We start from the raw sequence: 14,075 nt of genomic DNA on the forward strand, positions 1-14,075 counted from the left end.
AAAAGTGTCCACGATTTTTTAATTGCAAATTTGCGATTTTTCAAACTTGGAAATCTACCCTTTTTTTTAAAAAAAAATAATAAAAAAAATAAAATAAAATTCTGAGACTAATCTTAAAATTTTTTATTTTTTTCTAGCAAATGTTTGGCTTTTCAAACTCATAAACATTACTGTTTTGTTTTTTTTGCCTAGGAAAACAAATAAAAACACGAATTTCAGAAAGAATTTTGTTGCCGAATTCTGTCTGTTGAAGGAACAGTTTGTTGTTGTTTCTTTAAACTGTGGTTATGTGAAACAGTCACAATTTGTCAGAACCCTAATTGCATTGGACACCAGCCAGATCCATCTGTGTTTGGAGAGTCTGAAAGAGAGATCTCATCCCTGAGTCAGGAACTGACAAGATAAACAAATGGTTACATGCAAACGTGAGAGCGTGTAAAAATATTTAGCATTTATTTAAAATACAAGTAGAACTGCTATAAAGGCAGAGTAGAGCATTCCCACTCGTTGGGAGGGGGAATCAAGCTTTTTCTTTTTTTCGGTTTTGTTCTTTTTGCACTCCCAGATCCTTAACCGCTACGAACTCTAAGGACAGGATGGAATGTTGTCGCAGAGTTATGTGAGCCGACAGGTTCGGTCGTGTTTCAAGCACTCAGTGCAGTGGGACGGCTTGAATGGGGGACAAAGATCAGCCCGACAGCGAGAAAATACCTCACTGAAGTACAAAACCTAGACAAACGGAGTCATCTGTAAGCTCCGCCCCTTTTTGGTACCGATAATCCCTGCTGCACGCTCTGAAAGCGTGCAGAACCCATGATCCCACTGGCACCACTGAGAAATGGTAAGCTGTGAAATAATTTACAGCTAAACGGAAACAAAGAAGGATAAACTTCAAAAAATAAAATAGAAATTCTACATAGCAAGGGTCGTAAAGCCAAGCAGTGCAATGTGAATATATAACAACTTCTAACAATTTTTTAAAAATTTAAATCATCTGTACTCTGACCCGTTTGAAGTGGCCAGCACTTTTTTGCTATCCATCATAACTTTGCTCAAAGTTAAAAAAAAAAACACCTATTTCTTTTTGACAACTCAGACAGAATACAGCAATAATTTAGTCATTTTCAGTTGTTTAATCTGTTCAGGGTAACCCGACACTGAAGTTTCACACAACCCTTATGTTTGAGAAACAGTAAAGAACAAAATAATAATAATAATACATAATAAAGCAATAATGCCTTCCAGATATAATCTCGCCCATAATTTTCACAGCCATGCCTCAAACGTTTGTCAGCCAGAAACCTCTAAAATTATGTTTTAGAGGTTTCTCACACACAAAAATGGAAGAAAGGGAAGCAGTGGGGTGTTTATTTTTGGCTGGCATCATGGCAGTCTGCCTTCTTAAAGTAGCAGCGGTGACGGTGGCGGCAGCTGGGGCGGTGGAGGCGTCCGAACCGCCGCGGCCGATGCCGTTTTGGGTCGCAGCACCTCCCTGTCTGACTGAAAGACCTCCGTCGGTCATCTTCCCCTCCCTCGCTCCATCCGTCACGGGTCCGCTCCTGACTCCAGAAGCGCTCGTCACATCCTTGTGCCCCCCTCCCTCCACATGAGCGTATGTTTGTCTTCGTGCATGTTTTTTCTGAACGTAAACATACAGCCACATATTCAGTCCGTTTACAGTACAAAGCACAACCACAACACCCAATCTCTGTGCAAACGAGAAAGAAAGCAGCTCTTTCTGCTCGACTGGACATCGATGCAGAGTACGGCTGATCTGCTGACCGATTAATAAATGCGTGGCAAAAAGTTGATTAATGATTTATTCTTTTTACAGAATTTGAACCTGGGTGAAGCTAAAACGAGTTTTGGGTAGCTGGTTTTTTCTTAAACACAAATTTATACATTTATTGTGCTGTTGGGCTTCATTACTGAACTTGATATGTTGGTTTTATTCTTCCATCAAATGAAAAAAAAACTAATTTGAACATTTGAACTTGGCGAAAATAAAACTATGCCACTTGAGGAGTTTGGCTAGTTGCTTTCATCTAGTTGCTATCAAATGGACATATTTATGGTACAGTTTTTGCTTATTTGCTGCTCTGAACATGTTGTTGTTTTCAGGAAAGAAAGAAAATAAATGGCCACTTGAACCTGGCGAAGATAAAAACGACGTTTTGGGTAGTTGTCTTTATCTTAAACGCATATTTATTGTAGAATTTTAGCTTGTATACAGCTCTGAATATGTTTCTTTTTCAGCAAACAAAAACAAGCAAATAACCATTTGAATTGGTTGAAGCTAAAACAATGCCACTTGACAAGTTTTGAGTAGTTGTTCTGATCTTAATTGCAAATGTATACATTTATTTCACAGTTTTGGCTTAGTTACGCTCCAAATGTTTAGTTTTTTTCAGCGAATGGCCGATTTTGAGTGCACATTCCAATTAACGATTAATCGATTACTATTGTTTTAATGATCGACTAATCGCGATTAATCACGATTAATTCGATGAATCATTTCAGCCTTAGAAGAAACCCTTCAGCTGCAGGTCCTGGGCTGCCTCCAGCTCATTTTCTCCGTCTGGAATCGACCACTTGCAGTCCGAGTCAAGACTCTCCCTGGCTTCGGGGTTTGCAACAGCCGGCCTCCCCAAGCGTGAAGAAAGTTCATTCTCTTCTAGATGCACTTCAAAGGAAACTCCAGCTGATGTTAACCAGGGCGTCATTGATTCTCTGTCCTTCATTGAAGGGGGAGAATCCCAAACGAGTAGACTTCCCTTGACCTCGAGTGACTCGACTAATCCGGATTCGAGCTCCGGTGGAGAACGGTGGAGTTTCCGGGCTGCGGTGTGACGGCGAAATGTGGCTTCACAGACGCGTTTTGAACCCATCTCGGGGAGATGTGTCGATTTTGCTATGGGAACTAGAAGAAACAAAAGCCTCGCTTTTTTTCCCCCCCTTCTTTTTATTGTCGTTACTCAGCCACTTACAAAGTGGAACATTTAAGAGGTTGGAACAACACGGTGCAGCACGGAGTCAGTTATGGTCAGCCAGTGACGTTTTCCAACCACATTTCTGACACACCCTGGCTTTTTTTTTTTTCCTGCTTCGGATCTCTCCAGAGAGCATCACACACCGCAGTCACGACCTCAAAAAGCTGGTCGCAGCCGAGGACAAGTCCAGCCTGCTGGACCCGAGGCTGTTTTTGCTATAGAAGAATGCACATTTTCGTTGTTATTCTTCTGTAATGAGAGATTAAATTCCCTCAACAGAAGCCGGGGATCTTCAGCCGTCGTCTTGGATCAAAGAGGACGGCTGAGCGCTATCAGTGCTGTTATCCTAAGCAAACCGCTTTTTTGAGGAGAGATAAGCTAAAACAATTGACGCATACCTTCGTATTTGTGAATGGGAGATCGTGGTTGGTTTTTTTTACATTATACTGAGCTTTCCCTAACTTTCTGTTGTAGGCTTGAATATCGTTGAACAGTTTATCCTCCCCTCTGTTGGGGAGCAAAATAGCGATAGATTTATGATAGGATGAGAGTCCTAGACGCTTCAGGCAAAAGTTAACAAAATATTCAGATCCCTTGATACTTCTAAAGTTTTCTTCTTTAAAGTCACCACCTCTCGTGCATTTTATTGAGATGCAGAGGAAGCAAGACACCATGATATTGTTCAACATTTCTTATGAAGAGAAACTTCAGAAAGCGTGTGCAGTTATTACTTTGATGCAAACATGGCTGCAGTTTTTTGGGGGGGGGGGTCCTCAACTGTCTCCACCAGCTATACACTTTAAGAGATTAACGTTTTTGCTCGTTAGCTTTGAAAATTAGCTCAGGCTCAGTTAAGTTGTTCCAGAACCTCTACAAACAGAATTTTTTTTTTAAACTTGATTTTCAGTTGAGGTTAGGCCTGGACTTTGACTAGGCCACGAATACGTTTTGACCTAAAACATTCCATTGTAGTTCAGTGTTATTGTTGTGTTGGAAATTGGAAATTGAATTTCCACCCCCGGTTAAAAGTCTTTTGCAGTCGTTTGCAGTTTTGTTTCAGAGCTGCACTGGAATTAGTTCCCATTAAACTCCAGCTCCCCAGGTCCTGATGCTCCCATCGCCATGGAGATGATGGGTTCAGGGTGACTTTTGGCCTGCACTCTCTTTGTGGCTGCTGTGGATTGTATTTGGAGGTGTCACAATAAAGAGGACTGAATACAAAATGTACCCTAAGCTGTTCAGTTTTGGTTGTAGACAACCTTTAAAATCATCTGTTAGTTTACTACTTCCACCTTGTGCTTATATGCACTATTTTGTGTTGCTCTACCAAAGAAATCCCCAATATTTGACGTTGTAGCTTAAGAGGTCTGAATTCCTTTGCAAAGAGATTTAAAATGTAAAACTCATTTAAATAAACACATTAAGGCCTATAGATACTGCAACTTGAGGCATTGTACTATTTTAACGTACAGTAAGTACCCGCTAGGGCTTCACTAACATAGCTAATTGGAGTATTTTACTTTAATTGTTTTAAAAAGTGGAAAAAACAATTTGTTAGCACATTTATTCATTTGTCATTCCACACTTGACTGACCTATAAGGTAATAATAATTATTGTCGCTTTCAGCTCCTGGGTTTCCTCACAGTATTTAAGTCCCCACCATTAAGTAGTGAGTTTTAGCAATCAAAATCAAAAATCCTGAAACTCCCAACCGGCATGTCCAGCTATGGACTTCATGAAGGGCTGTGCTCTCAGATTCCCCCTCCAAGATCTCAGAGTAAACACTCTCCTCCTCCCAGGAAGGTTTCCTACAGTGAGGTTTACTGTTGCAGCTCCTATAAGTCAAATGAGTGCGTCATGAAATGTGGAGAAAAGAAACTACTGGCAACATTCCTCCTCATCACTCCTGTTATTCTTGGCTCAGGCAGTGCATTCTTACACCTGGACTGGACCACACTGCCATGTAGTCTAGGAACACTTCTATGTATATGGAACTGACTGCACCCCCCCCCCCCCCCCCACACACACACACACACACACACACACACCCAAGTCCTCCTCACTCAGTTGCGTCAAGTTATTTAGATTAAGCCTGCTTTTTTGTTTTTTTTTTTCAAAATAAAAGCAAAGTACGTGTTCAATAAATGTGCTTGAATAATAACAAAAATTAAATTGGAAGGTTCTGGGAAATATAAATCATATATAATATTTTTCCGCTAATTGCCCCCCAATCCCCATCTCCAAAACACTCTAAATCAAGCCTGCCCCCACCTACCCCAGTTGAGACATTACTCTCAAAACAAAGCAAGGCTCCCACACCCACACACACCACAAGAGGCACAGCAAGTGTAAATAAAACGACTTCTTATCCTTAAACACACATCTATCATCTGTTTCTACATTCAAGATGGTTTTCATCGTCTTCCTCGACACAGAAACGGGGTTTTATTCATTTCGAAAGCACTTTTAGATCAGATATAATCAGATTTAAATATTGCTGCAGTGGTTTTTTTTTTCTGTTTAATGTTAGATAAATCTGGCACCCACTGAACGACTGTTTTATTTACAACATATGTAGCTCACGTTTTAAAGCTCTAGCGACCTTTATCGAAAAGTGAAATTGGGAGGAGAGAAAAAGGGGAAGCCAAGACCGGGAATCGAACCAGCTACAACGTCACCGTCTGCACATGGTGCGCGCGCGCGCGCTCTACTAAACTGCCACTAGCTAGCTAGCTAACGCTCTCCCCGTTCTGCGTTTTAAAATGACGCCATTTTCTTCCTCAAAATAAGTTTGTGGATACCAGGTGCGGATTCATGTCTATGACTAGATGCGTCAAAGCACGCTGGGACTTGAGCCTTTAAAGCACTTTTAATTTGAAAATACAAACCGGATGCTCGCTTACTCTCCAAACCGTTTGAGTGAATTGAGCGAGACCGTGGAACAGGCGCTCAGACCAAACGTCGCTCCAGCGGAGTCAGGAGCTCCGCGGGCTCCTCAGTCACACACAGGCTCTTTTGTTGGACCTTCTTCTTCTTCTTCTTCTTCTCTGTGATGGATCCTCCACCCACTCTCCTCTCTGGCGGGTAAACCGTGGACTTTACTTCTCGTATGATGGGAATATATCGCCGGTGCGCTCGGCTCCGTGGATGTACACAGCCTTGATGGAAAGCATGTCACCGCAGCAGGGGAGCATGGGACAGAACCGGTCCGACTCTCTGACGGGTGACGGCAAGCCGCTGTCCGACAACAAGAAGGTAACGGGGAGCTCGGACTCTTTTTCGGGTGTGCGCTTCGTGACACTCGGCCTCTGTTAAGGGTCAGTTAAGGAACATTTGTTTATAAAAAAAAAAACAGAGTTTGGGTGCCAAAACGTATACTGTATAAACTATATATCATATATTTGAACATGAAATGGTTTTTAAATGCCTTCTGAACATGTTGTTTTCTAATATTTACCTAAAAATGTCGAATATCTAAATATTCGAGATGTTTGGAGGTCATTATTTACTAATCGTTTAAGTTATCTTTTTTTTAAAATATGTCTCTGCTTTTACTTTATTAGAGCTTAATTCAAAGAAGATATTTCTCATTTTTTTTCAAGAAATGTTGAAACATTAATTGAGTCTGTGTGAGGAGTACAATAATGAGAAAAACCAACACCTGGGAAGCTTTTTAAAGTTTGCTCTTTTTAGGTTATTTGCGGATTTATAGACGGAATAAATAGTTTAGATAGAAAAAAACAACTTGAACCAAGAAAGTCCTACAAAACGATTTTAGCAATGATATCAATATGCAAAAATATTAATATATAAAAATTGACAGATTATTTTTGAATTGTAATTCTAAGCCGGGTTTTGTTTTTTTCTATAGAAGTAGCCATTGTCATTGTAGATCTATCTCCTTCAGATGTAGCAGAATCTTTGAGAACTTGTAAACAGCGCCCCCCCTCGCTTGCGTGTTTAAAATTGGTAACTGCATCTATGTGCAGAATGCTCTTTTTCTTAAAGAGCATTTTTTAAAGCAAAACAGGTATCTACTAAGTTTCACCTAAACAGGTTAAATGTATGCAAAAATCTGTCATGTGCATTACTTGACTATTGTTTTGTGTAGATTTTCTAACTGGTACGTCTTCTCTTTGCTTTGAACATAACCCATATGAATTGGTTTTATGTTTTTACACCCTTGGCAGTACTGTGTCCTTTAATCACGTTTTTTGGTAGTTCAAGTCTTGGCTTGGTTTGCTTCATTTTGGTTTTACTGATCAATAAATCATGAAAGAAAAGTTGAAGATTAACCTGATTCCAGAGACTCTCAAGATATCCTTTGTTGTGTTTCCTTCAAAAATATTCATTGTGTGTTGCAAGATGTGTCATTGAACTGATGTTGTATAAAATTGCATTTGCATGTCAGGTTTCCTTTTCATCTTCTTGAGTCTATCAGCAAAAACAAAAACAAAAATCGGTGCTATTCATTAGTCTCTTCCTCTCTCCATCTGCGTCCCTAAAGTTACGACACGTGTCCTCCCAGTCATTCATTGCATTCAGAAATAACAAGAGATTTATGTTTTAAGTGACTGTTGTGCTTTCAGTTTTGATTTTTGAAAAAATAAAAAATAAATTCTTTTTAAAAAAGAGTCAACTGAGCACTTTCTGAAAAAGGAAACATGACTGGTGGTCTGTGTTTAGACTCGTCTGATCGCAGCAGCAGCCTGTGGCTTACAGCTAATCAGAAACTGAAACTGAATAAAGTCTAAAAATGATCTAAATGTCTGAGAGCTGGCTTGTTCTAGAAAAGCGACTGCTAAACCATTTATCCCTGCAGGCGCTCAGTCTGGTGTCCCGTGATGCTCATCAATGGTGCTTCTTTTATTTTTATGTTGGACTCTTGTGACAGTGGCCTATATGTCTCATGTAAGCCTGCTAAAACAGGAATGTTCCAGGAATGTCCTGGGTTAAAATGAGCTCCGGAGTCATGTTTAATTTATGTTGCACTGTTAGTGATTTGTTGTGATTTTGTTTACCGTTTAATTGTCGTTACAGCTGAGAGGATGTCGGGCTGTACACCATTAGCCACCTTAAGAACAAATTCTGAGGAATCTTAAACATTGTGCCACAGTCTCTGCAAACTGTTTCACTCCCTGTGACTTTTATGTTTTAGTCTGTGTCATTTCCTCCTCCCCTTCTCCACTGCTGCTGGCTCTTCTGCTTTTTCTGTCAGTCACAAACCTCCCCCCTTCCTCCCCTTTCTCTTAAATCCTCAACTTCCAGCCATCAGACAGCATCACAGAGTGCTGACTGTGGACTTTCTGTCCCCCGCCCTACAAACCTTACCGTCACAGAATGTAACCGAAAACACAGGCGCAAGCTTTTATCTCTGCATGTGCTTTGACTCATGTTTTGTGTCGCTCTTTCTGTCTGCCCCCTCAGAAGATGAAGACCCTCGCCCAGAGGCGACAGTCGGCTCCCTCGCTGGTCATCAGCAAAGCGCTTACGAGATCGAGAAGCGCTTCCAGGTATCTGCAATACACACCTGTCTGTGTTCCCATCAGAAAGGGTCAGAAAGCGGCGCCGTTAAAACCGGCGACGTCCCGATCACATCCCAGTCGTTAAATGTTATGACGTTTAAAGCAAAGCAATATATTTATTAACTTTTCCCATAAGTTTGTTTTGCAGAGGATTAGCTGTAACTGATTGAAATAAACGATTAGCGTTACGAGCAAAAAAAAAAATTATTACACCAAAACAGAGAAACATGGGAGTGTTAGCCTAGCTTAGCACTTCCACTTACTGCTCAACACAGAACAATCGTAATGGAAGGTTTTTGAAGACTGCAGCTGTTTGTTTGGGAAACACAGTAAATCTTAACTGCATTTCAGGTAACTTGTTGTCGGGACATTATACTTGTAGCTTTACTGACTCAGCTTAACCCCCCATGTTTTAACACTGCATATTAAGCCTGACCTATATAAAAAAAAAAAATTCCAACTGGGGCGTGCTGTGATGGTTAGCACGCCCCACGTTTGGAGGCCTTGGTCCTCGACGCGGACGTCGCGGGTTCGACTCCCGGTCCTGGCGACCTTTGCTGCATGTCTTCCACCCTCCTTCCTGTCTGCCTACTGTGCAAAAAGTGCGAGCCACTAGAAGAGCCGCAAAAACTCTTCGGAGAACCCCCCCCCCCAAAAAAAAACAAAAAAAGAATCCAACTGGAACAAAACATCTGTCGCTATCAGGAATAATTTTATTTGGAGCAGATTTAGACGCCGCGCAATCACAAAACTAATTCAGACCATGTGTGGTTCTCACCAAACATGGCGTTGAGGTTAATTATCAGGCCTTATTGGCAAATTCCTCGTCTTAAATGACGCCGCTCGGCATCGGGGGCAAAAAACAAAACAAAAAAAACATCCTGATTGGGACATTCGTGGCTGAGTCCTCCGCAAAATGCATGATGTGATGGATGAAGGTGCAGTTGAGTTAGCTCTAAGTTCCTTAGCGTGTGTAGACGTTTACTCCCAGTATGACACACCTTTCAAACAGATTAGAAAGTGTAACTCGTCTGAATGAAAAATCCTTTCCTCCAATGTTCGCCTCCCCCCCTTCTACTCCACGACAACACGTGCCTGTTTTACTGTGACTCCTCATGCCTTCACTAACAGTGGATTCTTTTTAACGATTCTGACTTTACATAATGCTAAGGCGTGCCTCCGCCGATGTCCGCCGAGCGTTTTCGCAACTGCTGTGAAGCATTTTGCCAAGTCGGTCGCTGAGCCGATTCACAAAGCTTTCCTGTTTTTGTCACTGAGTTTTCCCCAGGAAACACCAAGCGCTGATTTGAGAGACTGATAATGCACAGATTAAAGAAACTGGGGGGGGGATAGAGCCTTGGAGGCTTGGGATAAAATCAACAGAGGTTTAAAACCTGGATCTCTGGTGAGTGAAAGTGGAAGCTGTTTGCTTGCTGATCTGAGTGAGATAGATTGTGGTTTTGAATGGCTAAGTCTACGATTTAGATATTTGCTCAAGAATTATGTTTACCACCAGTTTGAGTAAAATCTCAAAGTTTGGAGGCTTACTCACTCACTGCTTACTTATCCCTGAGCTATCGGTCTTTTCATCACCACCTCTCACTTCACCGTATCACTCAGATCCCTTCCTTTTCCTTTACCAGGGTCAGAAATAAGCCCTTCCAATCCCCTTTGGCCGCACTGTTTATTTACGAAGGGCTTTGTTTATCTTCTAAACTGCTGCTAACGCTCGTCGATGCCCGTTTTTAGAGGCAGGCTTACTCTCTCAATCTGCTTCCAGTCTCTTAAAACCTTTTTACAGTCAAATGCTGTCAATGCCAGGCCGTATCTCAGGTGTGAACCGTTTTTAGCGTTTGTGGATGGAGTTCAGGTTTGACTGCGTGAAGCGATGTGTGTGTGGGGATGGAGGGGATGGAGAGGGTTTAGGGGGAAACTCCCTGCACTGTTAAATGGGTCTGTTCTCTTGGGGCAGGATTTGTGTGTTAAAGAGATTTGGGGAGACATATTCTGTTGGCAGGTGTGGTGAGAGGTTGAGAAAGGAACTCTATTGACTGAAAGACAAATAGTCTGCATGACAGAGCCGCTTAGTCTGTCCCAGTCTGACCTGACGGTGTGTGTGTGTGTGAGAAATAAGAGTGGATGTGGAGCCAGGACTCGACTCTCTCCGCTGTCACTCTTAACCTTTGACATTAAATTAGGAGCTGTCGGGAGGGAGGTGTTCATTTATCTCCGGTTGAGCGTTGGGGAGACGGGTCAACTTCTTGAGGTTTGTGACTGTAACCGTCAGAAGGTTGAAGTCCTGGCTGCGGTTGATGCGACGCTCCAGCCGTTTGCCAAAACAGCCAATTTTTGTAATAAATTGGTTTGTTTTGTTGGGTTTGTCTAACCCTGTGCGTGCCTTGGAAAGAAAAGCACTGGAACCCTTAAGCCACATAAATGCAGTTGAAACGGATAAATAAGTGCTTCCAGCAGCTCTTGGCAGAGGCTTCAGTATCATTGCATCACCAATGTGCTCTTTATGCGAGTAAATCCCTCCGAGATGGGAGGGAGAGCAATGAAAATGTACCATTTGCGCCATTCATACTGTAACAGTGCAGCTATTTCTGGTTTCGTTCGTCTCTGCGTTTAGAATTTTTTTTGTTTTACTGGGAAGCGGGAATCCGAGAGGAAACTTAAATATATGGTGCTCCGCACATGTATTCGTTTTCACTTTTTGCCATGTGCAACCGCTAACTTCAGTGTGTCGGACCAACACAAGGTGGTGCATAAAAGTAAAGTAGAAAGGAAAGGATGTTGTGGTTTTATAAATGAAAACCTGAAAAGAAAAGTTCGCACTTGTGTGCGTTCTTTGCTCTGATGCCAATGGCTGAAATAAAGTACAATCAGCTCCACATAAGGGCCAGCTGGTTAGTAACTGAAGTCCACCTGAGTGTAATTTAATATCTGTAAATAAGACTGGTCTGTGAAGGCCAGGAAGCCGACGTCACAAGTTTGCCTTTATGGAAGAGTGGCAAGATGAAAGCTAGTGTAAAAAAGTAGTTTGTCACAATCCTTTCACTGGATACAGTAGACATATGGAAGAAGGTACTCTGGTCAAATTTGTCCCAATTTGAACTTTTTGACCTGAATGCAAAATGCTATGGGTCACATTGCAAACATCTTCCCCGTGGTGGTGGCTCCATCATGCTGTGGGGATTCTGGAAGCTGGTTGGAGTTGTTGGGGAATCTAGATGCAGCTATTAAAAACACAACATTCCTGCATGAAAAGCTGCTATAGGCTGCAAAAGACCCGAAACCGGGGTGAAGGGTCAACTCTCCTCAGCAAAATAATCCAATCGCGCCAGATCAGATTCGACCAATCAGACCCCAGATGTTCAAATCTGGTAGAGACAGACCTCGAAAAGATTGCAAGACTCATAGAAACTTCCGGTTGGTTTTACAAAGTATTCAGTCAGGCTAGCTGAACATTAAAGCATGCCACTCTCTTCAGTATATCTGCAAAATATCCACAGTGGCTCCCTCTGCTGCGTCTCTGCCAACAGATAGAGATGCATCAAAGGAATTATGGAAGATTATGGAAACAAACCATAGGATTACTTCCATCATCCTTAGGGAATTAAATGTACACGCCATTGGTGGAAGATGGCAGCATTGTAAAAATATGAAAAATTATGACTTGCAATCTGGTGTGTGCCAAAGTTTTCACTTTAAAAAAAAAAAAATTGCAGCAAAACTGAAAAACCATGTGTCATTTTGCTTTTACTCGAAGCAAAAGCATATCAGTAAAAATTTCAATGAAATGTGTAAACATTTGTGATGCAAGATGACGACATTTGAAAAAACCCTTTTGCACAGACGCATAAGTAAGAATGGGTTAATATTGACTTAAATATTTTGTAGTACTATCGTAAGATCAACAAAAGTAACGATAAGCAGTAGTTATTTTTTTTAGCCAACTGTATGACTGTGACTGCATTAAACAGCAATCACAGCCTCACAAACGTAAACACTGCTCTTGAAAAACACACAATTTATAATTGGCTTCTTTAGGACTCCAGTCAGATTAAGAAGTGTGATTTGTTACACTCACACTGCACATAGTAACGACGTTTAATCATATTTTCAAATTTATTTATACTCTCTATAGAAAAGTTAGTAAAACTAACAACCTAAACAATATGATCAGTTTTAGGGGGTTTCAAACATCATAAAAGGAATTTATCGAGACAATGATGAATCAAACTCATCATGGTAACTTTATTGCAATAAACAATATGATAAAAACACACAAGCATTATTTTCTGGTTTGAATTGTGAAAAAGTTTCCTCAGCTGTACAGGATCTGTTGCCATCTGGCGGGGTGACTTTATACTTTTTGCATTTATCTGTTACAGAGTAAGGTCGGTCACGTCAAAATGACAAGAAGGAAATAATGGCGGCTGTCGTCAACAGTATTAAATCACCGCGGCTGTGATCGAGTTTGACAGTAGCCATGAAGGAAAGCGTCTACCGTGGATTTGGATGGTGCAGGGTGGTGTGTGTCTGTCTCGAATGACGTCTTTTGCAAGCAAAACGCTCTTTGTCTCCTCGAGCCCCGTAAGCTGCACCGTGAGCGGCTGCTCGTCTGGAGAACCAGACCGGGCTACTGGTGATGCAACCCGTCAGTGTGAAGTTTGCTTGGAAAATTGAAAAAAAAAACAAAACAAAGACAGTTCTTCCTCTTACAGCCGGCGTCCGTCAATGCATTCACTTGTTCCTTGCTGGCGTTGGTCTGAGGCCAAAAATAATCATATTTGTTGGAAGTTAAGGTGTCGGATTCGGTCCCGGCGGACGAGCAAATGCGATCACAAGGTTTGTTTCAGGGATCTTATCAACGGTGGACAGACTGTTACATTAGTGTGTCATTTCCTCCTGAAAGGCTCCCCATATTCTCTTGATGGGCTAACTATTTGACAGCTTTGGTAATGTCTTACTGCAGTGGAGGGACCATGTTACCTGACGCATGCAAAATGGAGGGTTTCAAGTATATGCATAAAGTGGAGGCAGGCCAGCAGCGTCTTTCGTGTTTCACTTGGACTTTAAAAAATAGGGCTAAGATTGAGCTGGTGGTTTCTTTTTGTGTGTTTATAGATGTACTGCTTTTTCCAGTTTTTGATGAAGGTCTAACCTGCTGATGCCACTTTTGATTTGTCTCTAAGAACCGTAGTTAACAATGTCCAAAATATTTCCATACTAGGCAGCCTGCTGTATGCTGTCAGTGTTTATAATAACAAAGGCATCAAACTATGTGAGTGTCAAGAAAAGCAAAATAATCCTGTCTTAAACATCGTGTATTAGCAATTAGCATTATTAGCATCCCTTACTGTAAACATCATACTATAAAAAATCTGTATATTTAAGTGATAAACAGTAAAGTTGTGACATGAAAAAATCCGTAAGCTATAAAACAATGTAAAATTGTTGATTTAATGTGAAATGAATTGGTGAAAACGGTCATTTTTACACTTGTACAATCATTTTAGGAAAAATACTGTTACTTTCCCTAAGTTAAAACACTTT

The 14,075-nt window shown here is 41.3% G+C and overlaps 1 protein-coding gene across 1 annotated transcript in view; it reads left to right on the plus strand.

The window, feature by feature from the left end:
- The first annotated feature begins 5,935 nt into the window (after nucleotides 1-5,935).
- The window catches only part of LOC102229351 (rho GTPase-activating protein 20-like), a 38,398-nt gene continuing 30,258 nt past the window's right edge, over nucleotides 5,936-14,075 (plus strand). The window contains exons 1-2 of the mRNA XM_023337553.1: nucleotides 5,936-6,246; nucleotides 8,419-8,504. Coding sequence (XP_023193321.1) covers nucleotides 6,139-6,246; nucleotides 8,419-8,504 — 194 coding nt within the window. The 5' untranslated portion in view covers nucleotides 5,936-6,138. The remainder of the gene's footprint in view (nucleotides 6,247-8,418; nucleotides 8,505-14,075) is intronic.

Source organism: Xiphophorus maculatus, chromosome 7 (genome assembly GCF_002775205.1).
Source record: "Xiphophorus maculatus strain JP 163 A chromosome 7, X_maculatus-5.0-male, whole genome shotgun sequence".
NCBI classification, from domain to species: Eukaryota; Metazoa; Chordata; class Actinopteri; order Cyprinodontiformes; family Poeciliidae; genus Xiphophorus; species Xiphophorus maculatus.